The sequence below is a fragment of the Protopterus annectens genome, chromosome 7.part0 (genome assembly GCF_019279795.1).
Source record: "Protopterus annectens isolate FY-2018-M chromosome 7.part0, PAN1.0, whole genome shotgun sequence".
Taxonomy (NCBI): domain Eukaryota; kingdom Metazoa; phylum Chordata; order Ceratodontiformes; family Protopteridae; genus Protopterus; species Protopterus annectens.
In genome coordinates, this window is record NC_056739.1 from 1,289,111,264 (window position 1) to 1,289,134,390 (window position 23,127).

Consider the following 23,127-nt stretch of genomic DNA (forward strand, 5'->3'; position numbering starts at 1 on the left):
CCCCTAAAATTAATTTTACCCTTGGCACAGTGCATGCTACAGCCTGTGCTCCCACTTATACTGGTTGATTTCTGTTCTTATCACTGTCCTCCTCCCAGATATGAAAAACAGCTTGTATACTTCCAGAAAACATTAAGATAAAGTGCCTTGTCTATCTTTAAATAAAACTAAGTCGTATACTCTTCTGTTAACTGCATTATAGTGCTAGGGAGGTTGTTACCTGTTATTTACTTTTCATAATTTCAAAAATTTTACACTAAACTGCTTGCCCTTATATCTTTAAATTTTCATTTTCCTCAGCAAAGAATATTCAGAATTCTCAAGATTAACTGCTTGCACCTGCAGGCAGCGTGTATCCATGGAAATGTACTCAACAATGAGTCTTTGTAAATTTCAGTCAGTAAAGAATGCACAACTGCCCTCAGCTGCAGACATCTACTCCACTGAACATTTGCCAGTGAAAGACAAACTAATACCTTTGCAGTTGTAAGAAGATTAGCATTTTCAAACACCTTTATTGAATTATCACTTGTGACATAGGCAAATTTGCAGTCATATAAAAGTAATCAAACTATATTAACATACAAACATTATACTTCACATATATTGCTATATGTCATGTAACCTAAGCAATATTAAATACATTATTCAGTTTCTGCTTTTTTAAAACAAGAAACATTTTCATTAAACCATTGCTTACTACATAGGCAATCATACATTTATATATATAATTGGATGGTGCAGTGGTGCAATGGTAGCGTTGTCACCTCACAGCAAGAGGTTCTCAGGTTTGATTCTCGTCTGGGGTGCCTTCTGTGTGGAGTCTGCATGTCCTCCCTGCATTCGTGTGGTTTTTTTCCGGGTGCTCCGGTTTCCTCCCACATTATAAAGACATGCATCTTGAACGTTTCTCCCTGGGTCTCTGCTGAAAATTGGCTTTGTTCCAAGTCAGACTTTCCCAGTTAACAAATGTTAAAATAAATGAAATCAAATGGCTTTCATCATTTTGTCTTATTTTTAAAGTCTGCATGCTTATAATACACCTGTTTAAAGCTTAAGCTAAAGGCAATAATTTAGGTGTTCATCCTTGTAAAATAAAAAGAGAAAATATACTAATTCTACATATACAGTAGATATAAAAAGTGTATACACCCCTGTTAAAATGCCAGGCTTTTGTGATATAAAAAAATGAGACCACGATAAATCATTTCAAAACTTTTCCCACCTTAATGTGACCTATAACCTGTAACAAATCTGTTAGGGGAAAAAAAATAAAAAAAGTACAATAAGTTGCATAAGTGTGCACACCTTTAAACTAAAACTTTGTTGAAGCACCTTTTGATTTAATTACAGCATTCAGTCTTCTTGTGTAGGAGTCTGTCAGCATGGCACATCTTGACTTGGCAATATTTGTCCACTCTTCCTTGCAAAAGTGCTCCAAATCTGTCAGATTGCGAGGGCATCTCTTGTGCACAACCCTCTTCAGGTCATCCCACAGATTTGCTGTTGGATGTAGGTCTGGGCTCTGGCTGGGCCATTTCAAAACATTAATTATCTTCTGGTGAAGCCATTCTTTTGTTGATTTGGATGTATGCTTGGGGTCATTGTCATGTTGAAAGATGAAATTCCTCTTCATCTTCAGCTTTCTAGCAGACTCCTGAAGCTTTTGGGCCAAAAGTGACTGGTATTTGGAACTGTTCATAATTCCCTCCACCTTGACTAAAGCCCCAGCTCCAGCTGAAGAAAAGCAACCCCAAAGCATGGTACTTCCACCACCATGCTTCACCATGGGGATGGTGTTCTTTTGGTGATGCGAAATGTTGTTTTTACGTGAAACGTACCTTTTGGAATTGTGGCCAGAAAATTCAGTCTTGGTCTCATCAGACCATAACACATTTTCCCACATGCTTTTGGGAGACTTCATGTATTGTTTTGCAAATTTTAGCTGGGCCTGGATGTTTTTCTGTGTAAGAAAAGGCTTCTGTCTTGCAACCCCACCCCATAGTCCAGACATATGGAGAATACGGGAGATTGTTGTCACATGTAGTACACAACCAGTACTTGCCAGAAATTCCTGCAGCTCCTTCAGTGTTGCTGTAGATCTCTTGGCAGTCTCCCTGACCAGTTTTTGTCTTGTCGTTTCATCAATTTTGGAGGGATGTCCAGTTCTTTGCAACGTCACTGTTGTCCCATATCTTCTCCACTTTTTGATGACTGTCTTCACTGTGTTCCATGATATATCCAATGCTTTGAAAATTTTTTTGTACCCTTCTCCTGACTGATATCTTTCAACAATGAAATCCCTTTGATGGTTTGTAAGCTCTCTATGAACCATGGCCTTGGCTGTAGCAGGCAACTCAGTAAATGTCAGGAAAATCCTACTAGGACAGCTGAACTTTATTTGGGGTTAAGCAGAGTCTCTTTAATTGATGGACAGGTGTATACCCAAGAAGAATGAATGCTGTAATTAAATCAAAAGTTTTTTCAGCAAGGTATTAGTTTAAGGGTGTGCACACTTATGCAACCAGCTCATTGTATGTTTTTTTTTTTATATTTTTCCCCCAACAGATTTGTTTGTTTTTCAATTGAATTGTACAGGTTATAGGTCACATTAAAGGTGGGAAAAGTTTTGAAATGATTTACTCTGGTCTCATTTTTGATATCACAAAAACCTGGCATTTTAACAGGGGTGTATACACATTTTATATCCACAGTAATATGTTCATTGCACTTTTACACCCCACCCCAGCAACCCAAAATCACAGCATATGAACTTTAAACTTGCTTTTTTTAACAGTCACCCACAAGTCTATAAAAGTCTATTTTTCTTGCAAAACCATATTTCACAGATATGATAAGATGCTTCATAGTCTTCCATTTTGTTCACTAATTTCAGAGTTGCTGGTCGTCTTCCTGTTCGTCTTCATCTCCCAACACCAAACTCTGGTTCAAGTCCAAGGTATTGCTGATTCTTCTAGTCTACTCCTGTGCTTTTTTCTGTCTCTCAAGCATTTCCTTTGGAACACTGGAAAAGGTTTCATTGACAAAGTCTCTGTCTGAACCTTACCATCAGAGAAATGAGAAGCAGAGTACCATCATGCTTGCCACTCAATTCTTGTTAGATAGACTTTTATTAATTTTTTTCTTTAACTTGTTCTGCGTCATATAAAGACAGATGGGTACATCAGCTTGACTGTCACACCTGCCTCTTGACATTCCCTGATTGCTGGGATATGTTTGCTTCTCCTCTGACTGGTGTACAGTAAATAATCATGTTATACAAACACTCTGCTGTCTCCGGTTTGTAATACTTTGCCCTTCTGGCACAATTTTGTCAGGATCAACTTTTTCTAGTGGTATGATTGCATCTTTACTAATCTAGGTCTTGGCTACTTTCTTATGGCCAGGTTTGGAGCGTACACACTATGTGCCCTTTCAATTTGCAAATTCTACTGTGGAACACAAGTCCAATTGTTTATTTCATAAAATTAATACATTCTACTCCTTCCAGTTTCTCTGGTACAGCAGAAAATCTCAGCTTTTCCTGAGTGCTCTGTTTTCTAATTCTGCTATTTTTAAATGGTTCTGATATTCAGCCAGGTTTTTCTTTATGTCAGCCTCTGATGTTTGCACTTTTATCAGTTTATGTGAATGGCTAGTTAAAGCTTTTTTCTATTTTTCCAGCATTTTGTAGTTGGAATTGATATTGATGCATTCCCTCAGAATTTCATTTATTGTAATCTCCTCTGAGTACATTTGATTTTTTTCTTCCTCTAAGTTACTGGAAGCCATCTCTCGCACCAAAGCCCAAGCTTAAACTCTATTTTTGCTGAACAGCTGCAGAATCCTTCCAAGACAGTGTTTTCTCTTCACCTTTTCTGGTTCATTTTCTTTCAGATTTTCCAAATTTCTTCTTTGCCAGCATCCAAGCAGTGTATTTACCAGCCAGTAACTGAATTTTGCCAAAAACATTTTCAATGGCTCTCCTTTTTCTCTTTTTCTCTGTTCACACTGGGAAGGCTGAAATTATGCTGATCATTGCGCAGCCATCTTGGAACTCCAGTTTTGAAGTGGCTTGTTATCCTCTGTTGTCATTGGTGTTCTGAAAGAGGTGATGAGAATATCAAAACATAGCATAACACATTATTGTAAAACCCTAGCACTCCATCTTTCTTCCTTGTTTCTTTTGCTGTACTTGTTAGTATACCTACCGATGTTTTTCGCTTTTCTGTTTCAATAAGTCCCTTTCCTTTTATGATAGTACATAGCCATATTTAGTCTTCTAAGACGTTCTGAAGTTTAGCAATTGCAGTTTATGTATTCAACACTTTTTGTTATTTTTGTAGTACTGTAATGCCCAGGCAGTGTTAACATATAATTAGGGTTACCATATTTATTTGTATGAAAAAGAGGACGAAAAAATATGTGCTGCTGCCAGCACATATTATTTCGTCCTGTTAGGGCTGAAGAGCAAAAAAAAATTAAAAAAACTGTCTTTATTCTTGTAGGACTAAAACTAAAGACCTTTTTTTTTTTTTTTTGTTCCCCTCTTAGGTTGAAGAGCAAAAAAAAATGTTTGGGGATTTTTGATTGGCCCGTATGCCGGTATACGAGCCAGTCAAAACCTCGCACAGTGGACCCTCTTCTGTTCAGTGCAGAACATCAAGCAGTTCTGCATTGAACAGAGCTCCGCTTTTTGATTGGCTCGTATACCGGTATACGAGCCAATCAGAAATGGGCACAGTGGACCCTCTTCTGTTCAATGCGGAACATCAAGCAGTTCCGCATTGAACAGAACTCCGTTTTTTGATTGGCTCTTATATGAGCCAGTCAAAAAACAAAAAAAACAAAGCGGAGGAAAGACTCCAAAATAGAGATGTCTGTTTTTTGAAAATTCTGCAATTTGTCCAGGTTTTAAAACCCGGAAAAATCGCAGAATTTTCAAAAACTGCCCGGACAGGAGCCCAAAAAAGAGGACGTGTCCCGGGAAACCCGGACGTATGGTAACCTTATATGTAATCACCTAGGAGTTTTGTTTTCATTTTTTGTCTGTATTAGTTATTCTTATTTTAGTATGTTTCTACTCCCTTCTGTGTTCTGTTTGTATGACTGTTGCTTGTTTAGTGTAGTTTTTACCTTCAGGTATGCTTTGACAGTAGTCTTTTGTTGCATTGTTGTTGAAACTCTTTAACCCTTTACAGAGACTTCAGGAAGCTGAAAATCGGAATCAGGAGTTAAGTCAGAGTGTTACATCTGCAACAAGACCACTTTTGCGACAAATAGAAAATTTGCAGGCAACACTTGGGGCACAGACATCATCTTGGGAAAAACTGGAAAAGAATCTAACTGATAGACTAGGTAAGAAAATATGATTAAAGGTAACTTTGACAAAAAACTGCAGCAATCACTGCATTGTTAAATAGTAACTGTTTTAATGTGCTGTCATTTATTTACATCTTGTCATCAATTTAAGGAAAAATTCTTACATATTCATTCGTGTATTAAGAGTAATTATGCATCTTTACATAGAACAAAAACATTGACTGGTGTGCACAGCTTAGGTGTGCAAGTAATGAAAGATACCAATATCCTCCATAATGCACTTGTAATTTCACCTCTATGATACATTCCATAAAAACATGCAACCACATAAAGAATTTCATTGCTTCCTTATCCAGTTTAAGTCCTTCCTTCCAGATGTGCAAGACCATTATAACACCATTTCTTGTTAAATTGCCATCAGCTAGCAGAGACCCCGATTGTTATACAGTAATCATTTTATAGCATGTTTAATATAGGTTCACAGATCAATACTAGGCTAACTGTCTGAAGAACCATTTTAAGCCTAGACAGCAACCTGAGGTCAGAATCAAACCTTGTACTTTGTGTTTAAGGGTCAAAGACCTTAACCATTATGCCCAACAAGTTCATAGTTCAGTACTAGGCTAGTTGCCTTCTGGGCCATTTTAAGTCAAGCCAGTTTCCCAAATGGGAGAATCAACCTTTGTACTTTGTCTATGAGGTAAACACCTTAACCATTATGTCATCTCACCCTGTGCCTAATAAACTTTGAACATTTTCTTTTTAGAATTAGATTATGCTGATTGTCATGGTAACTACCCAAAAGCATACCTGTGTCAAAAATATTTGTGCTGTTCTATTCCCCCTCCCCCATTCTACTTCATTTACAGTGTCAGTTACCACCCTAGAGTCCCACCTCCTAATTATAACTTTCTTAGATGCCGCCATTATTAAATGTGCTAATGCCTGTTTATTTATTTTTTGTCAGCTCCAGTGATTTAGTGTTTATTTTATTATATAATTATGTTTTAATTTATACATTTGTTAACTAGGTAAGGCCATTGGACACAAGTATCCCTTTTCAGGAATGAACTGAGAACATTGTCTGATCATGTGAGTTGTTCAGAGTTACACAGTAGGCAAGTGGAGGTAGAAGACATTAGACCCTGTACCCTTCACTACTGGAAGCAGTTTAACAGCTAAGAGCCATAATCCTCTGCACTGACTACCAGACAAAATTGTAACCTAAAAATGTCAGTAACAGAGTAAGGATAACTTGTAAGTATTGGTGAATATTACTGCTTTGCCAAGTACTCCTTAAAACAGAGTAATTTACTTTATAAGCATTCATAAGACCAGATTATATATTCCCGCGTCTCATAAGTACCTGAGTATCATCCCTAACATGCTGGGTAAGTTTGAGGGAACATCCATTGCATTATATTTAGGAGTAAAAAAAAAACTTTTGCAGACACTTCCATGTGAACATTCTAAATGTCCTAGATTTTCTAGCATGTCTCTGCAGTTGTCATACTAACCGCAATATTTCATCATCCAGTTGTTCCTCCTACTTTTCTTTAACCCAGGCATGCCTAAGTTTCTATACTGCTGTTTTTCTTAACTCTCTTAGTGCTTCACATGCCTGATAAACTAACATTTAGTCATCAGTGGTTCACTTGTTGCCTCTCTTAGTGTAAGTATCTTTATTAAATCACAGTGTATGCAGTGAAATAGGTGCTCATGCATTAATATAAAAGAAAACGGTACTTACGTATTATTGCAACCACATTTGGAGCGGAAGAAGCGATTCATTTCCAAGGGCTTCTCCTGCCCAGTTATGTTGCCCAACTTACTTGGGAAGTGTGTGTTGACAAGTGTGCAGAGGTGGTATGGATAATGGGTGAGAAATCTGGGAAGGATTTCAGAAGTATATTATCGCAACCACTTTCGAAGCAGGAGAAACGTCTCATTTCCAAGCCGTTCTCCTGCCAAACAAGTGTGTGTCTTGACAACTGCATTTCCGAACTCTGAATAACCGAGATTGACTTAATAATAAACTGCACAAGCGAATTAATTGAAGATCAAGAAGGGTACAAAGTACTATTCAGTTGAGGACGAAAACAGCTAAGAAAGATACGTTTACTTTAATTTTCTTTGTAAATGTGCAGGTCTTAATACCCTGAAAGTAAGCATGACATCGTAATGGTGAAAGGTTAACCCCGTTTTCTTTAAGGCTGATCTAGAATTCATGACTGTATTATACTTTTGGAAAGGCTATTGCTATAGTTATATGTAACAAATTTCCTTTGCAAATGGGTAGGGTGCATATTACATCCTGTGGTGATGTACAGGTAATTCCCTGTGAAAAACGAGACAGTTAATGGTAAAGGTCTCTATTCTTTTACACTTGGTAAGCACAACATGTTCTCCGGAAAGTTGACTGTCATGAAGACAGTTCATTGACACACACTTCCAAAGTGACTTTGACAACAGTTTTTTCGGCAGCACAATGGTTTGGAACTGAGATGATTGTGTTGCTGCGAATGTGGTTGCGATAATATGTAAGTACCAAGAAAACAAACCATATTGACGTACCTAGTGACCATGGCACTATTCCAAGGGTTCCAATGCTTTTAAAGTTAAAATAGTTGAAGACATCAGACTACTACCTATACACTGAGTGAAGTAGTAGAGAGGTTTAGGAATTTTGCTTGTAGGTGTAGAGTTACTTTCTTCACCTGGTTGTCTTAAGGTGAAAGCTATAGATTCCCCTCTCAAAAACATTGGTATTGCAGCTTCTTCTGTGTCTTCCCCTGCAAAATAGAATAGTTCCAGACAAAAATCTCCTTCTGCTTTTAAGTTTTCCACTATCTGAACAGGTCCCTTTAAAGTTCTTTTTTCATTAGCTTTCTGTTCCCCTTTGGATAGAAGTGGGTTTAGAATTCTGCATTTTCTTACCTGTATCACTTTTAGCATGTAACTGCCATTGCTTTACTCTGAGGGTCCTCACTTAACTGCTCTTCTGCTTTTTGTCTTCTCTGGCTGTGTGTTAATACTTCTTATAAGTTCATGTGCAGCTGTCTAACTATTACTGATTTTTACTTCAGAATTTTATCTGAGTTCACTTTAATTTTCCTATACTGATATCAGTTGCAGTATTGGATTTCTGTTGCTCCGTCACTGGGGCAGGGTTCTGATAAAACTTAGGGGAGATTTTATTGTCTAAACACAATCATTTTTTTGTCCCTTTTGTAACTTGCCTACTAACTCCCTTTTCCTGGTTTTGATTCTGGACCTCAGAGTGAGTAACACTGTCTTCTCCCACCCCACCCCTCATACTGAATGGGCATATCAAGCTGCTATTTTACCTCTTTCTTATTAAGTGCATCAGCCTGCTGTACTTATATATGTGGCCGCTACCTCCTCCCACATTTTCCCCAGTGCCTTAAAATGGGGAAAATATTTCACCAGTGTAACACGATGCAAATCAGGAGCTACAGCTACAGTAGTCTGGTTTCAGAGGGGTGTCACTTATGTGGTAGGTGCATGGGTACCAAATTTGCCAAAGGACACAGTGCTGCATTTCTTGGCGTTTAGTTTTAGGTTGTGGTCCGGCCACCATGTATCAGTGCATGTCAGTTCCTCTTGAAGATTTTGGAAGTCAGATGAGGAGTTAGTTCAAGTTTGCAGTCATCTGCAAACTTAGTCAGCCACAAGCCCTTGATGTCAGCCTTGAATCAGAGAAGTAAATACCTAGGACTGCTCCCTGGGGAACACCACTGATAACTACACCTTTCAAAGAGGGCATACCTCCCACACTAATATTTTGAATTCTATCTGTGAGCTGGTTTGTTATCCAGTGGGTAACATAGGACTTTATATTTAGTTTGATTAGCTTATTGATAATGCTAGAATGTGGGATGATATCAAAGGCCTTAACCAAGTCCATTTAGGGTATGTGAAGCGATTTGTCTGAGTGAAGTGCATCAGTAACTTGCTCAAAGAAGCCCACCAGGTTTAGGAAGCAGGATCTGCCTTTAACAATCTCAGTCTGGTTTGGGTGCACAACTTGAAGACTGCCTTTGTCCTTGTTAATAAGTTCCATAATAATGCATTCTGTTGCTTTGCAGATAAGATTGCTGAGGCTTATAGGTCTATACACTACTCACAGCTACACAACACACCTACACATATGTGGAGGGCCTCAAAAAAGCATACCCAAACAAAAGAGACCTGCGAGGCATAAATGCATGCAAACTCCACTGCCCATCACACCACACATAGTCCACACACCTGTGTCTCATAGCCACTAAGCCCTAAACATAAACCCAACATATTAGTCATAGGAGACTCCATTGTGAGACACACAGATGTGCCCCTCACCTGGCTGGATAAGGAGAACGTCACGGTTAGTTTGTCTGGTGACAGAATCCACCGTATCACCAATGCACTCAAGTCTCTCAACAGGTACTGATATGACTCTGTCATAGTCCCATGTTGGAGTGAATGATTTGAGACATACCTCACAGGACTATATGAAGACAGACATGATCGAGCTCACAGAGTATGTGTCCCAGGCAGGTATGTTCCAAGCCCTAAGCAGCATTCTACCATCACCCAAAATGATGCCTCAATACAAACAGAAAATGATTAACTTTAACATTTGGCTTAGTTTCTGGTGTCATTCCAAGGGGATCCAGTACCTGACAGCCTGGAATGACATGATTGACAAGCCACGATGCTTTGCCAGAGATGGCCTACATCTGTCTCCCTTGGGCTTGGGCTCCTGGCGAAGCCTCTTGCCTCCCCCATAGTGCCTTTTTTAGGCAGTGCCATGAGGTCAAAGCTACCAACATGAAAATTTCATCAAAAGTAAATTAAAGGTTATGCAGCTAAACGCTGGGAGTCTAAACATGAAACTGCACTCATTGCAAGCATTCTTAACCCTGGAAGAAGCTGACATTTGATTTGTGCAGTCACGGAAACCTGGTTCAAAGCTGTGGAGAGCACCCCAGCCATACCAGGATACTCATACTATCATTCATTCAGACCCCAAACCGTGGGCGGCAAAACAAAAGGAAGTGGAGTTGCAATATATGTAAAAGACACACACACCTCTAGGCTGGTCAAACAGTATGAAGCACAGGAAACACTCCAGGTGCAGTTAATTGACAAGACCTCTAGTCAGATCATAGCTAGCTACAGGCCTCCAACCCTGACTCAAGATGCCCACTCCACCTATAGGGACCTCTTCGAATCTATCAAGATCCAACCCTTTACCCTGCTCATGGGCGACTTTAACTATCCAACCATAGATTGGAAGAAATACTCATGCCAAAACACAAATGCCCAGAGTTTCCTTGATTTCTTCAATGCAGATGCCTTGGACCAGTTGGTTGACACCCCCACAAGAGGTGAAAATATCTTGGACGTGATATTAGCCAATATGAGTAACCACTGCAGCATCCCTGCAGTGTCATCATCCCTGGTAAGGTCCTACCACAAAGCAGTCACTTTTGAAGTCACTATCTCACCCCCCCCCCCCCCAGCTAGGGTCAGATAAAAAACTTTTCCAAAGCTGATTACAACTTCCTGAGGGAAGGTATAAACAGCTTCACAGCCCCCTCCCCTCCATAGGAACTGGCACATATGTCCAAACCTACACCAGGGTACTATGAGTATTTATATAGCTGCATGGAATCAGGCATACCAGACAGGACGAAATCCTCAGGAAAGAGTACACCTGTCTGGTGGACATCTACAATAAATAAACTCTGTAATAAAAGGAAAAAAAATGCTGTCCAGGACCAAGAAGGAGCAGGTGTCTAATTGGAAGTAATCTCTCCTTAGCGCGAACAAGCAAATAAGAGCACTAGTGAAATCCTCCAAAGCAAACTTCAACTCCAAACTGGCCACATGTACTAAAGACAGTCATAAGGCTTTCTTCACATATGTCCGCAATCTCAAGGGAAGTCACCCAGATGTTCATCATGTTTCACTGTTGCAGTCCTAACAAATGGGTTATCTGGCTCCCGGTAGCCCTCAGTCGGCCAGAATACCAAAGATAAATAAAAATGACGTCGATTGCCGTCAGTTGTAAAGGAGGACGTCAGGGCGTCCGATACAAAAAGAGGCAGCCGACATCACTTCCTCAGTCTTCCTTGCCGTGGATCCCAAAGCAGAAGCTTTTCATGCACGAGTGCCGGTCGGCAGTTTACCTTTGTTGGTTTCCGACTACAAGAGTTGAAGTCTACTACAGCTAAGTACCCCATTGGGGATCCCCTTTTCTTGCCTTAACGAATGTCAGAAAAAGTTAATAATTGCCTTACCTGTGGAAAGCAGATTCCCCATAAAAATTTTCATTCCTATTGCATTATTTGCTTAGGCCTTGACCATGACATTCCCAAGTGTGATTTCTCTGCCTCCTTTAATTTGCGTACTATCCGTCGTCGGGCTAAGATTTTGGCTAGGCATTTTGGAGTTTGGCCTAAGTTCGTTGGTATGGCATCCGGCGGCCTTCAGGCCTCGGATGTTGTGAAGAAACGTAAGGATAAGGACTGCAACAGGCCTCAGAAATCTAAGTCCTCGGATGAGGCTAAGTTGGGCATCAGGCGGTAGCCAGTGAGACGCCTTTGCAGTCTGCAGATGTACAACCACAGGCCTTGATTGAGTCTGAGTCCCTTAGGCCTTCGGCCTCCATTTTGCCTTCTGACCTGTCACCGGTCACCTCTTCTGCTGGAGCCAGAGCCGCTAAGTTGACTCTGGTGTCCGAGGCCTCCGTTTTGCGTTCTGACAGCAAACTTCTTCCTTCAACCTCTGCTGCAACTTCGGCAGTTGCCAGGCCTCCCGAGTCCTTCAGGATTGCAGGTAAATCTTCCATTCATAAGCCTGTGAAAAGGCAGGCTCCACCTGCTTCTCGTTCCCCACAATCTCAAATGGTTAAAATGGCTAATGATTTGTTGACTCTTATTAGGGGTTCTCAGCCTCCTCTTTCTAAAAGGAGTAGGGATGTTTCTCCTGAGGTTTTGTCCTGCTCAAGTTCTGATTCTTCCAGCATTTCTGCTAATGAAGAGGAATTTTCTCAGGCTTTTTCTCCTTTTGAGGATTCAGATGCAGAGGAGTCCATCCCTTCAACCTCTCCTCCAGAGGATTTCTCTTTTGGTGATACTTTAAATACCCTCAGAGAACATTTTAAATGGGAAAGTCAGGATTATCCCCAATCCAAGAAATGAAATAGGGAGTTTCTGGATTTACTTCAGCATAAGCCTCTTGCTATTCCACCTGTGTTGGAAGGTTTTGTGGAAAATTCTTTGTCTCCAAATTCAGTTCCTCCTGCTCCCAGGAAACCTGACAAGTACTACAGGGTCCCTGATTCTCATCTGCTTCATTTCAGGAATCCGTAGGCAGATCCAGAGGTTATTTCTCAGGGCCCTAAAGGAGTTAAGGCCACTGTCACCAGAAATCATGTTCCCTCTGACACGGAGTCTAGGAACCTAGATAGGTGGGGCAAGAAGGTTTATACCTCTGCCACCCTAGCTATTAGGGCTACCAATTGTCTATTTCATATGCTGAAGTACCAGCAGCACACCTTGGAGGCTATTAAGTCCAGGATAGCAAGTGTACATCTTTTTGCAGAGTGTACCTCTTTTGGCAGAGAGTAAAGACATGCAGGATTTACTGAATTCCGCCAGTCTGGTCAATAAGCATTCTTTACATCGTGGTTTTGGCATCCTTGAGGCCTCCATCAGGGCTACGGCTACTGGATCTGTTATTAGAAGGCAAGCTTGGCTCAGAGAACAGCCTCTTCCAGAACATGTCAAGGCTAAGCTTTTGGATGTACCTTTGCATAAAGACAGTCTTTTTGGCAGCAAAGCAGAGGAGGTACTGAAGAAGATGGAGGATAACCCCCCTCGCTTTAGCAGGAATTACCCTTCCAAGAGTTGGACCTTTCCTGATACCAGCAGACAGAACCGTTCCAGGACAAGAGGTTACAAATCTTCAAGGGGGCAGGGGCTACCCTCAAAGGTCTAGGCGTTGGCAGGCTTCCACTTCTAAAGGGGGAAGCTCCAAGCCTGCATCTCAATCTAAACACTCAATGACTTTTTACAACTTCTGCCTGTTCTTGCTTGCCAGAAGAGTCCTTTAGAGGGAAGGTTGGCCCTTTTTGCAGATGTCTGGGCCACTATCACAGACGACAAATGGGTACTCAGAACGGTGTCCCTTGGGCACAAGTTTTCTTTCCGCACCTTTCCAGCTCCCAAGGGATTCCTGGACATTCCTCCAAACCAAAGGGGAGAAGTAGAAAAACAGATTTTGTCCCTGTCTCTGCAGGTAGGCCAGAGTTTTTATTCCTGGCTTTTCCTAGTTCCAAAAAAAAAAAAAAAAAAAAGAAGGCACCTGGCATCCTATCTTGGATCTTTCCATTCTGAACTCTTTTCTAGTAATTCCAAAGTTCAAAATGCTCACTCTGCATCAGTTGCTACCACAGCTAGAAAAGGATTTCTGGCTGGTAACCTTGGATCTCAAAGAGGCTTATCTGCACATTCCTATCAGGGAAAGTTGCATGCAGTACCTTCGTTTCAGAGTGGGCAAGCAATATTACCAATTCTCTGTGCTGCCCTTTGGCTTATCTACTGCTCTCAGAGTCTTCACAAAGTGCCTGGCCCCAGTCATTGCTTTTTGCAGGTAGAAGAAAATTCAGATTTACCCATACTTGGATGACTGTCTGATTCAAGCAAGTTCTCCGGAACAGCTGTTAAAGGATCTAGAATTCGTAAAGACTCTTCTCTCTTCCCTGGGTTACACTCTTAATGTGGAAAAATCAAAAATGGTACCATCCAAGGAGATAACATTCATGGGAGCGAGTCTGAACACAGCCGCCCAGATGATATCTCATCCAGGAGAAGCAGACAACTCTTTCAATTTACTTCAAGGACTTGGCAAGTCTGTCCCAGCTCCCTGCAAGGAAATACCTGCAAGCTCTGGGATTCATGGCATCTTGTATTCTCATGATTCCATATGCAAGACTGCATATGAGGAAATTGCAGTGGTACCTCAAGAACATTTGGTGTCAACACACAGAGGACCTGGATATGATGATTCCTCTGCTTCCATCTCTGCAGGTGGAGTTTCAATGGTCGGCAACAGCCTGTCTTCAAAACAAAGGCATGCCTTTTCGGACACCTCTTGCCACTCAAGTTCTGACTACAGACGCATTGGACTACGCCTGGAGAGCACACCTGGATGGCAGATGCAAACAGGGATGTTGGAACGCCCAGCAGATGCACCTGCACATAAATTTAAAGGAGTTGATTGCAGTTCAGCAGGCCTTACTAGCTTTCAAGCATCTTCTTTCTCCAGGGACCCTGCTTGTCAGGACAGACAACACCACGGTCATGTGGTACATCAACAAGCAGGGAGGGACTCACTCTTACCCCCTGTGCAGGCAAAGAATGAATCTTTGGTCCATGGCAGCATCCCTGGACCTGCATCTCCTAGCTCAGTTTTTCCCAGGAAGGCTCAGTGTTTTGGCAGACCATCTGAGCAGGCAAACATTGGATCCTCATGAGTGGCAGCTGAACAGAGCAGTCTTTTACAGCATCATTCAACTTTGGGGCACTCCTCAGGTGGATGTTTTTCTCCTCCCCAGACAACCATCTGCTACTTCTCTTTTGCATCAGACAGCAGCACAGCAGAGCCTGGAAAGTGGATGCTCTGTCCTTCCCTTGGACGTTGCTATCAGCATACGCCTTCCCGCCTCTTCCTCGAGTATTAGTGAAGATCAGGGATGAACGTCCAAGGACTATTCTCCTAGCTCCGGACTGGCCCAGTCAGCATTGGTATCCGCTGCTTCACAGTTTCTCCCATCTTCCTCCTTGGCATCTTCCTCTGAAGCCAGATCTTTTGGTTCAGGAAAGGGGAAACATTCATCCTCATCTTCAGTCTATCCATTTGGCAGCATGGCTCATTGTATGACTCCTTCCCTTTCTTCCTCCCTTTCCCAACAGGTGGTTGACGTGCTAAGGGAGGCCATGAGGCCTAGCACTAGGAAATCCTATGCTGGCAAATGGGAAAGGTTCTCTCACTGGATGCAGGATAGAGGGAAGTCTGCTTCTCAGCCTACCCTTCCTCTGATCATGGAATACCTGGCTGATTTGCTTCAGGGTGGTCTTTCTTTTTCCTCTATCAAGATCCATGCTTCAGCAATCTCTGCTCATTTTTCTCTTGAACAGCCCATTTTTTCTCATCCCCTGATGAAAATGTTTCTCAGAGGTGCTTGCAATTTAAAACCTTCCAGAAGAGCAACTATTCCAGCCTGGGATCTTAATTTTGTTCTGGAGAAACTCACTCTTCCTCCTTTTAAGCCAGCTGCCTCTACAAATTTAAAGTTTCTCTCTTGGAAGACCACCTTCCTCTTGGCTATAACTTCAGCAAGGAGGGTTTCGGAGCTGCAAGCTTTGATCGCCATGGAGCCTTTTTCTTATTTTCCATGCAGATAGAATCTCTCTAAGGACTAATCCCTCCTTTATGCCTAAGGTGGTTTCCAGCCTGACTCTTAATCAGTTCCCATCTCAGGAATCTGGTAGTCTGTTGGCTGTTTTGGGCCAATTTCTAGCTCTTTCAAGTCCGCCTGTATAAAACCCGCTGTAGCGCGGCTTTACGTGATTTTGTGCATAGCGCTTCATCGAGCAGCACCGCTTATTTGGGTTTGAGACGTGCCAAACTAGGTCTGTTGGCTTGTTAATTTGTCTGATGAAGGTGGGACACTGTGCTCACCGAAAGCTTGGTTTTGTACTTTGCTCACGTAATTGTAGAGATTAAACTGATCCTGGGAGTGTTCACCTGCTTGGTTTTGATTATTTGGGTTTGAGCCTTGGAACTGATCTAGTTCTCATAATAAACACCCTATTCCTATGCTAAAGCCTAGCACTTGCTCACTAAAGCAATTATATAAGTCAGCACTAAAAAAATTAAAAGCACTACACCCTCACAAACTCCCCTTGAGTAACTTGTTCCCCATTGGCCCTTTTTTCAATTATAAAGGAATTCCCAATACTATTCTTGCATGTCCAAAGGTCAGTTGTCAATCTCCTCTCCGGTCCAGCTGGTGAATCTGGGAATCTTGAGGCAATGTTACAACGGCCTAATGTACACAGACAACCCTCTCCTCCTCCCAACAAATTCCAACACATGTGAGAGATGCAACCATATAGCCAAACTGGAGGCTAAGCTCTCTCAACTCAGTACTGGCGTAACCAGTCAGGAGGAAAAGGAAACCACACTCACTACAATTCCAGTCTCACATAGACCTACCACGACAGCAAACCAAACACATAAACACACAAAAACATACTTGGAGGCTCTAAATAAAAATCTGCCTAAGCAGCAAAGACCTCCAAAGCAGACACCCAAGCAACCGCTACCCCAAAACAAAACGCATGCAACACATAGCTCACAAAGCCAGTGTGCCGAACAGTCACAGCCCTTAAGGCTAAACAACACACCTGATACACTTGTAATAGGTGACTCTATCATCAGGCACACTGACATCCCGCTCACCAGGCTGAATAAGGAGAAGGTCACGGTGAGCTGCCTATCGGGTGCTAGGATCCGCCACATAACACAAGCACTCAGGTCACTCCAAGGCAAGTACAAATATGACTCAGTCATTGTCCATGCTGGTGTGAATGACCTGAGACGTACCTCCCTGGACTACATGAAAAGAGACATAGAGGAGCTCTCTGGGCATGTAGCCCAGGCCGGTATGACCCTGACCTTGAGTAGCATCTTACCCTCACCAAGAATGATGCCACAGTATGAAGACAAGATTATCAATTTCAACAATTGGCTTAAGTATTGGTGTCATTCAAAGGGGATCCAATGCCTGTCAGCCTGGGATGACATGCTCGACAAGCCACGATGCTTCGCTAGGGACGGCTTGCACCTGTCACCCCTGGGCTTTCGGATATTGGCAAAGGCTCTTGCTACCCCCATAGTGCCTTTTTTAGGCAAGGCTCAAAAGACAAACCCACCTCCATAGGTATCACAAGGGATAAGAAACTAAGAGTAATGCTACTCAACGCCAGAAGTCTAAACCTCAAGATGCACGCACTCGAAACTCTCCTTAGCATGGAGAACGATATCTGTGCAGTAACAGAAACCTGGTTCAAGGCTCTCTAGAGCACACCAGCACTACCAGGTTATACCTCATACCATCCAAAACTTGGACCGAACCACAAAAGGAGGGGGAGTATCAATATTCGTCAAAGATACCCACACCTCCAGGTTGGTGGCACAGCACGAAGCATCAGAGACTATCCATGTGCAACTAACAGTGGGTAAAACTGCCTTCCAGTTTATAGCCTGCTACAGACCACCCTCCCAAACCCAGGAACCCCATTCGGCCTTCCTGAGAACACTGGAAAATATGAAGGTCTCTCCAAACACCATTATATTGGGTGACTTCAACTACCCAACCATAGACTGGGAGCATTACTCTAGCTCCAACACCTAGCCCAAAGGTTCCTAGAATTTATAAACTCAAATGCTATGGAACAACTTGTTACCACTCCCACAAGAGGGGAAAACATACTGGACCTGATCATCACCAACATGGGGACTCTATGCTCCAGACCAGAAGTGTATCCCTCACTGGTAAGATCAGACCATAAACTAATCTCGCTGGATATTCACATCCCGACCCCACCCCATGCCCAGAAAACCACAGTGAAAAACTTCTCTAAAGCAAATTTCACACTCCTCAAAACCGAGGTGGAATCCTTCAAAGCCCCCGGGCCTCTGGATAATATGGCCCAGACCACAAAATCCTTTATAGACGCATTCTATGAACACCTTCAGGAATGCATGGATCATGCAATCCCAAATAAAACCAAGACCCAATCCTCCAAAGGCAGACGTCCTGTCTGGTGGACCCCAGCCATAAACAAACTATACAATAGAAGGAGGAAGCTACTACATGACAGAGCAAAATCCCAAAAAGGGAAGGCATCTCTGATCAGTATTAGCAAAAAACTACGGGCACTCATAAAATCGTCTTAAGGCCAGCTTCGAGAGAAAAATTGCACAGGACACTAAGGATAATCACAAGGCTTTCTTTAGTTATGTTAGGAACCTGGGTGGGAATTCCCAGATATGCTCAGAATTAGTCCAAAATGACAAAAATACACGAACCCACAGACATTGCCAACATCCTAGCTGACAGGTTCAGCAAACTCCCCACCAAAAGGGCTAATATCTATCCCAGCAGAGTGCTGCTCCTGACATCTCAGATGCTCAGGTAAGAGCTGCCCTCTCCAAAGCAAGAAACACAGCATCAATGGGACCAAACGGTGTCCCGGGCTGCGTCCTACATGAACTCCAAGAAGAGCTAAACCCAAACCTAAAACTACTGTTCAATCTCAGCCTTACTACAGGATATGTACCCAAAGAGTGGCGTACAGCAACAGTGGTCCCTCTCCACAAAGGTGGTGCCTCAACGGATCCTGGAAACTATCGCCCCATAAGTGTCACTAGCTTGGTCTGCAAAGCTATGGAAAGGATCATCATGGACCTTATAAATAAAGATATTGGGGACCTACAGACACTGGATCCTACCCAGTTCGGCTTTGTTAAGGGCAGATCCTGCCTCTTAAACCTGGTCAATTTGTTTGAAACAGTCACCAAGGCCATTGACAAGGGGAAGGTGGTCCACACAGCCTACCTGGACCTCGCAAAAGCCTTCGATACAATACCCCACTCGGGCATTATAGATAAGCTCACCAGCTTAAATATAAACCCCTATGTCACTAGATGGGTTGCAAACTGGCTCAAGGACAGAACCCACATGGTTAGAATAGCTGGAGCCATGTCAGACTCCAAACCAGTTACAAGTGGCGTCCCACAAGGCTCAGTCTTGGGACCTCTCTTGTTCGGTATATATTTCTCGGAGGTACAGGCCAACATGGAAGGACTGTGGCTGACCAAGTTCGCAGATGACTGCAAACTGGGCACCATAATAGACTCTCCAGCTGACACAAGCATCCTCCAAAAGGGCCTCATAGAAACAGACAACTGGTGCCAGAGCCATGGCCTCAAGCTAAATGCCAAAAGTGTATAGTCATCCCTTTGGCAAAAACAAAGTGCCCACAAATTACCACATAGGTGGTAATCCATTAAGTACAGAAGAAGTAATTAGGGACCTGGGGACCCAAGTTGATAGCAGTCTCTCATTTGACAACCACGTGGTCAAAGTGGTTAGAAAAAAATTTTATATAGCCCACCTAATCATGAAGGGATTCACATCTAGATCAGGGAGGTCATCGTGCCTCTTTACTCATCCCTCATCAGGCCCATAATTGAGTACAATGCCCTTTTGGGATGTACCTTACCAGACACCTGCAACAACTGGAAAGACCCCAAAAGTACCTCACCAAGAGGATCAAGGGGCTCAAACAGATGCCGTATGCTGCCCGGTTAAAGAAACTCCAGCTCTACTCAGTGGCATACCGCCTGCTCAGAGGCGATCTGTGCCTGACTTATAAAGCCATGTCCAACCCGGAATTAATGGACATGCTGCACCTCAGAAAATCCAAATCCCATCGAGCTACGCGCTCGAGGACTTAAACCTCAGCACTGAAATAAATAGGACATGCTGGAGGGACAGATTCATAACCCAGAGGCTCCCTTCACTCTGGAATAAAATCCCAGTGCAGGTTAGGCAGAGTCCCTCATTGACTCTCTTCAAGAGGAATCTTGATGAGTGGATGGGAGATCGTAGGTTTACCCCGGGTATCACTTCTGTGTCACTGTTAGACAGAAGCGCAGTATACTAACCTCGAAAAAGGGCATAGCAAAATTAATTTAAAATGGGTGGCGAAAGCCATACACACTCTGGCTAGGCTTATAAATGCCCTAGGGCAGATAGCCTAGTATGAACCTATGAACCTATACACCTTTCTACCTTCTTTCCTAATCCTCGCAATAGAGGTGAAAGGATCCTACACTCTCTTGATGTGCACAGACAGCTCAGGTTTTACCTGGACGGGACTAAGGACCTTTGGAAATCAGCACAGTTATTGGTCAGTTTTGCCCCTGGAGCCCAGGGCAAGGTTATTTCTAAGCAAACCATTTCTAAATGGATTGCACATTGCATTACTTTTTGTTATTCCTTTCATGGCAAAGCTCCGCGTCAAGGGGTTAGGACCCACTCTACTAGAGAGGCTTCCACTTCTGCAGCCTTTCTAACGGGTGTCGCTACTAAAGACATTTTGGAGGCTGCCACATGGTCTTCTGTTCACACTTTCACAAAGCATTATAATTTGCCTATGTTTTCCAGAGCCAGGGCAGGGTTTGCCACTGTGGTGTTGTAGGGCATTATCTCCAACCGTTGATGCTGTTGGTTCCTCCCCCCTTTTTTCTCTGGGCTTTGGTAATCAACCCATTTGTTAGGACTGCAACAGTGAAACGATGAACATAGTACAGTTGTGTACACTTACCATAAATGTAGATGTTCAAGTGTATTCACTGTTGCAGTCCTGGTTTCCCTCCCTCCTCCTTCCTTTTTGTGGTCCCCTCCTATTCTCTTTTCCTGAGGTACATGCTTAATTTATTTGTCAAATTGTTTTTTGGTTTAAGCCTTATTTTCTGGGGGCTCCTGACTGTTACGGCAAGAAAGACTGAGGAAGTGACATCGTCTGCCTCCTTTTGTAACGGATGCCCTGACGTCCTTTACAACTGACGGCAACCGACGTCATTTTTACTTATCTTTGGTATTCTGGCTGACTGAGGGCTACCAGGAGCCGGATAACCCATTTGTTAGGACTGCAACAGTGAATACACTCGAACATCTACATTTATGGTAAGTGTACACAACTGTACTATCTGCTCAGAACTGGTGGTCAAGGACACCACATACACAAACCTGTAGATATAGCCAACCTGCTGGCAGACAGGTTCAGTGCAAACTTCACTCCTCTGTCCCCTCCATCAGTAAAACAGGACATCCCCAGTACCTGCCCCACCCTCTCCTTATCTCTAGTGAGCAAGTCATCACTGCCCTCTCCAAGGCAAAAAATACAGCCTCCATGGGATCCGATACCATCCCAGGCTGCATCCTACATGTGACTTTTGTGGAAGTTCTTCATACTAATCGTTTTGGTTTACGGTTTGATGGTTTACAAAGGGGTAAATCTGTTGTTTGTTTGGATTTAGAGTTAGATATTAGTGATAAAAGTATAAATACTTGAATGCATAGGAGGTTTAATGATGGAGCCCATTTTCATAAGAGTAAGAGCTGTCATCCTCCACATGTATTGAATGCCCTAACATATAATGAATTATTAAGGGTGAGTAGGTTAGTAGCTTAGAAACCCTTCAGTACGAGATTCTACATACATGTGTGGCTTTTAAACAAAGAGGCTTGTGGGGAAGAGTTAATTATACAATCTTTGAAAAAAACTATTTCAGATGAATGAGGGGAATCGTGACTTGGCTAGCAAAGGAAATTTAGAAATGAGAAATTTTTGTAAGCATTCAGCATCTAGGGAAGATAAAAAAGTTTATTTTGTTATCTCCTTTAATGTTTTAGTGAGGAAATAGTTAATATTATAAAATATTATTGGCCCTTTCTTTCTAAAGGTAAAAATGGGGTTAAAATTTTGTGTAAGTTTCCCCCTAATATCTTACAAAAGAGGCAGAAATGTTAAAGATATGGTTGTTCATAATTTATTTGTTCTGTCTAAGAATATTGTTGAAAGGTCACCCGTTACTTTGGGAACAACTGCTTGTGGCAAATATTCAGTATGTAAATATGTAGTTAGATCCTTTGATAGGATCAGTGGGGTAAAGTATAAGCCTCTAGAAGCTTATACTTATTCCACGAAGGGAATAATATATGCTTGTCTTGTTCCTGTGATCTCTTTTATATAGGGGAAACTAAAAGAATGTTTAAGGTGAGACTGCAGGAACATATCAGAGATATTAAAAACAAGAATTTAGATAATCCAGTGACCATGCATTTTCATCAGACAAATGAAGGGGTGTATACTGACTTAAAAGCTTGTATTTTAGAACAAATTTATTTAAAGGATACGGTTATATTAAAAAATATGTTGCTTTATAAAGAAACAGTTTTTATACTTAAATTTGACACATTGTTGCCTAAGGGCTTAAATAAGGAATGTGATTAAAAAGCCCTTTTATGGGCTGCCACAGTGGTGCAGCGGTTAGTGTTGTCACCTCACAGAAAGAGGTTCTCCAGTTCGATTCTCAGCTGGGGTGCCTTCTGTGCAGAGTCTGCATATCCTCCCTGTGGTCTTGTGGGTTTCCTCCAGGTGCTCCGGTTTCCTCCCACATCACAAAGACATGCAGTATGTGGATTAGACACACTAAATTGGCCCTAGGTGTGAGTGTGTGCCTTCTGTGGAAGGTTGGGCGCCGGGCTGGCAACTCGACACAGTAAAAACTCCACTGCCAATCATGAGCAGACAGAGGATCCTCTGTGGCGACCCCTAACTGGGAAAAGCTGAAAGAAGAAGAAGATTGGAAAGCCCTTTTATAATTGAAGTGTCTTAATTGATTAATTAATTATTGGCTTTAGAGTGTTTTCTGTTTACTGGAAGTGTTTTTTTTCTTTTTGCATTAACTCTAAGAAGGCTGTGGATGCCGAGGAGCTAGAGTATATGTGTGTTATTAAATGTTTAAATTGTGTGCAGTTAGTATGTTGCTTATTTCACTAGCCTTGCAGTTGTTGGTTTTATTTTCTCTTTGCTGCGTTGTCCTACATGAACTCCGACGGGAACTTGCAGCACCATTAGGCACCCTATTCAG

General features: G+C 42.3%; 1 protein-coding gene across 1 annotated transcript in view; it reads left to right on the forward strand.

Annotated features, from left to right (window-relative positions):
- Positions 1-23,127, forward strand: part of TMF1 (TATA element modulatory factor 1) — a 1,367,094-nt gene that overhangs the window by 833,443 nt on the left and 510,524 nt on the right. The window contains exon 9 of the mRNA XM_044076393.1: positions 5,202-5,358. Coding sequence (XP_043932328.1) covers positions 5,202-5,358 — 157 coding nt within the window. The remainder of the gene's footprint in view (positions 1-5,201; positions 5,359-23,127) is intronic.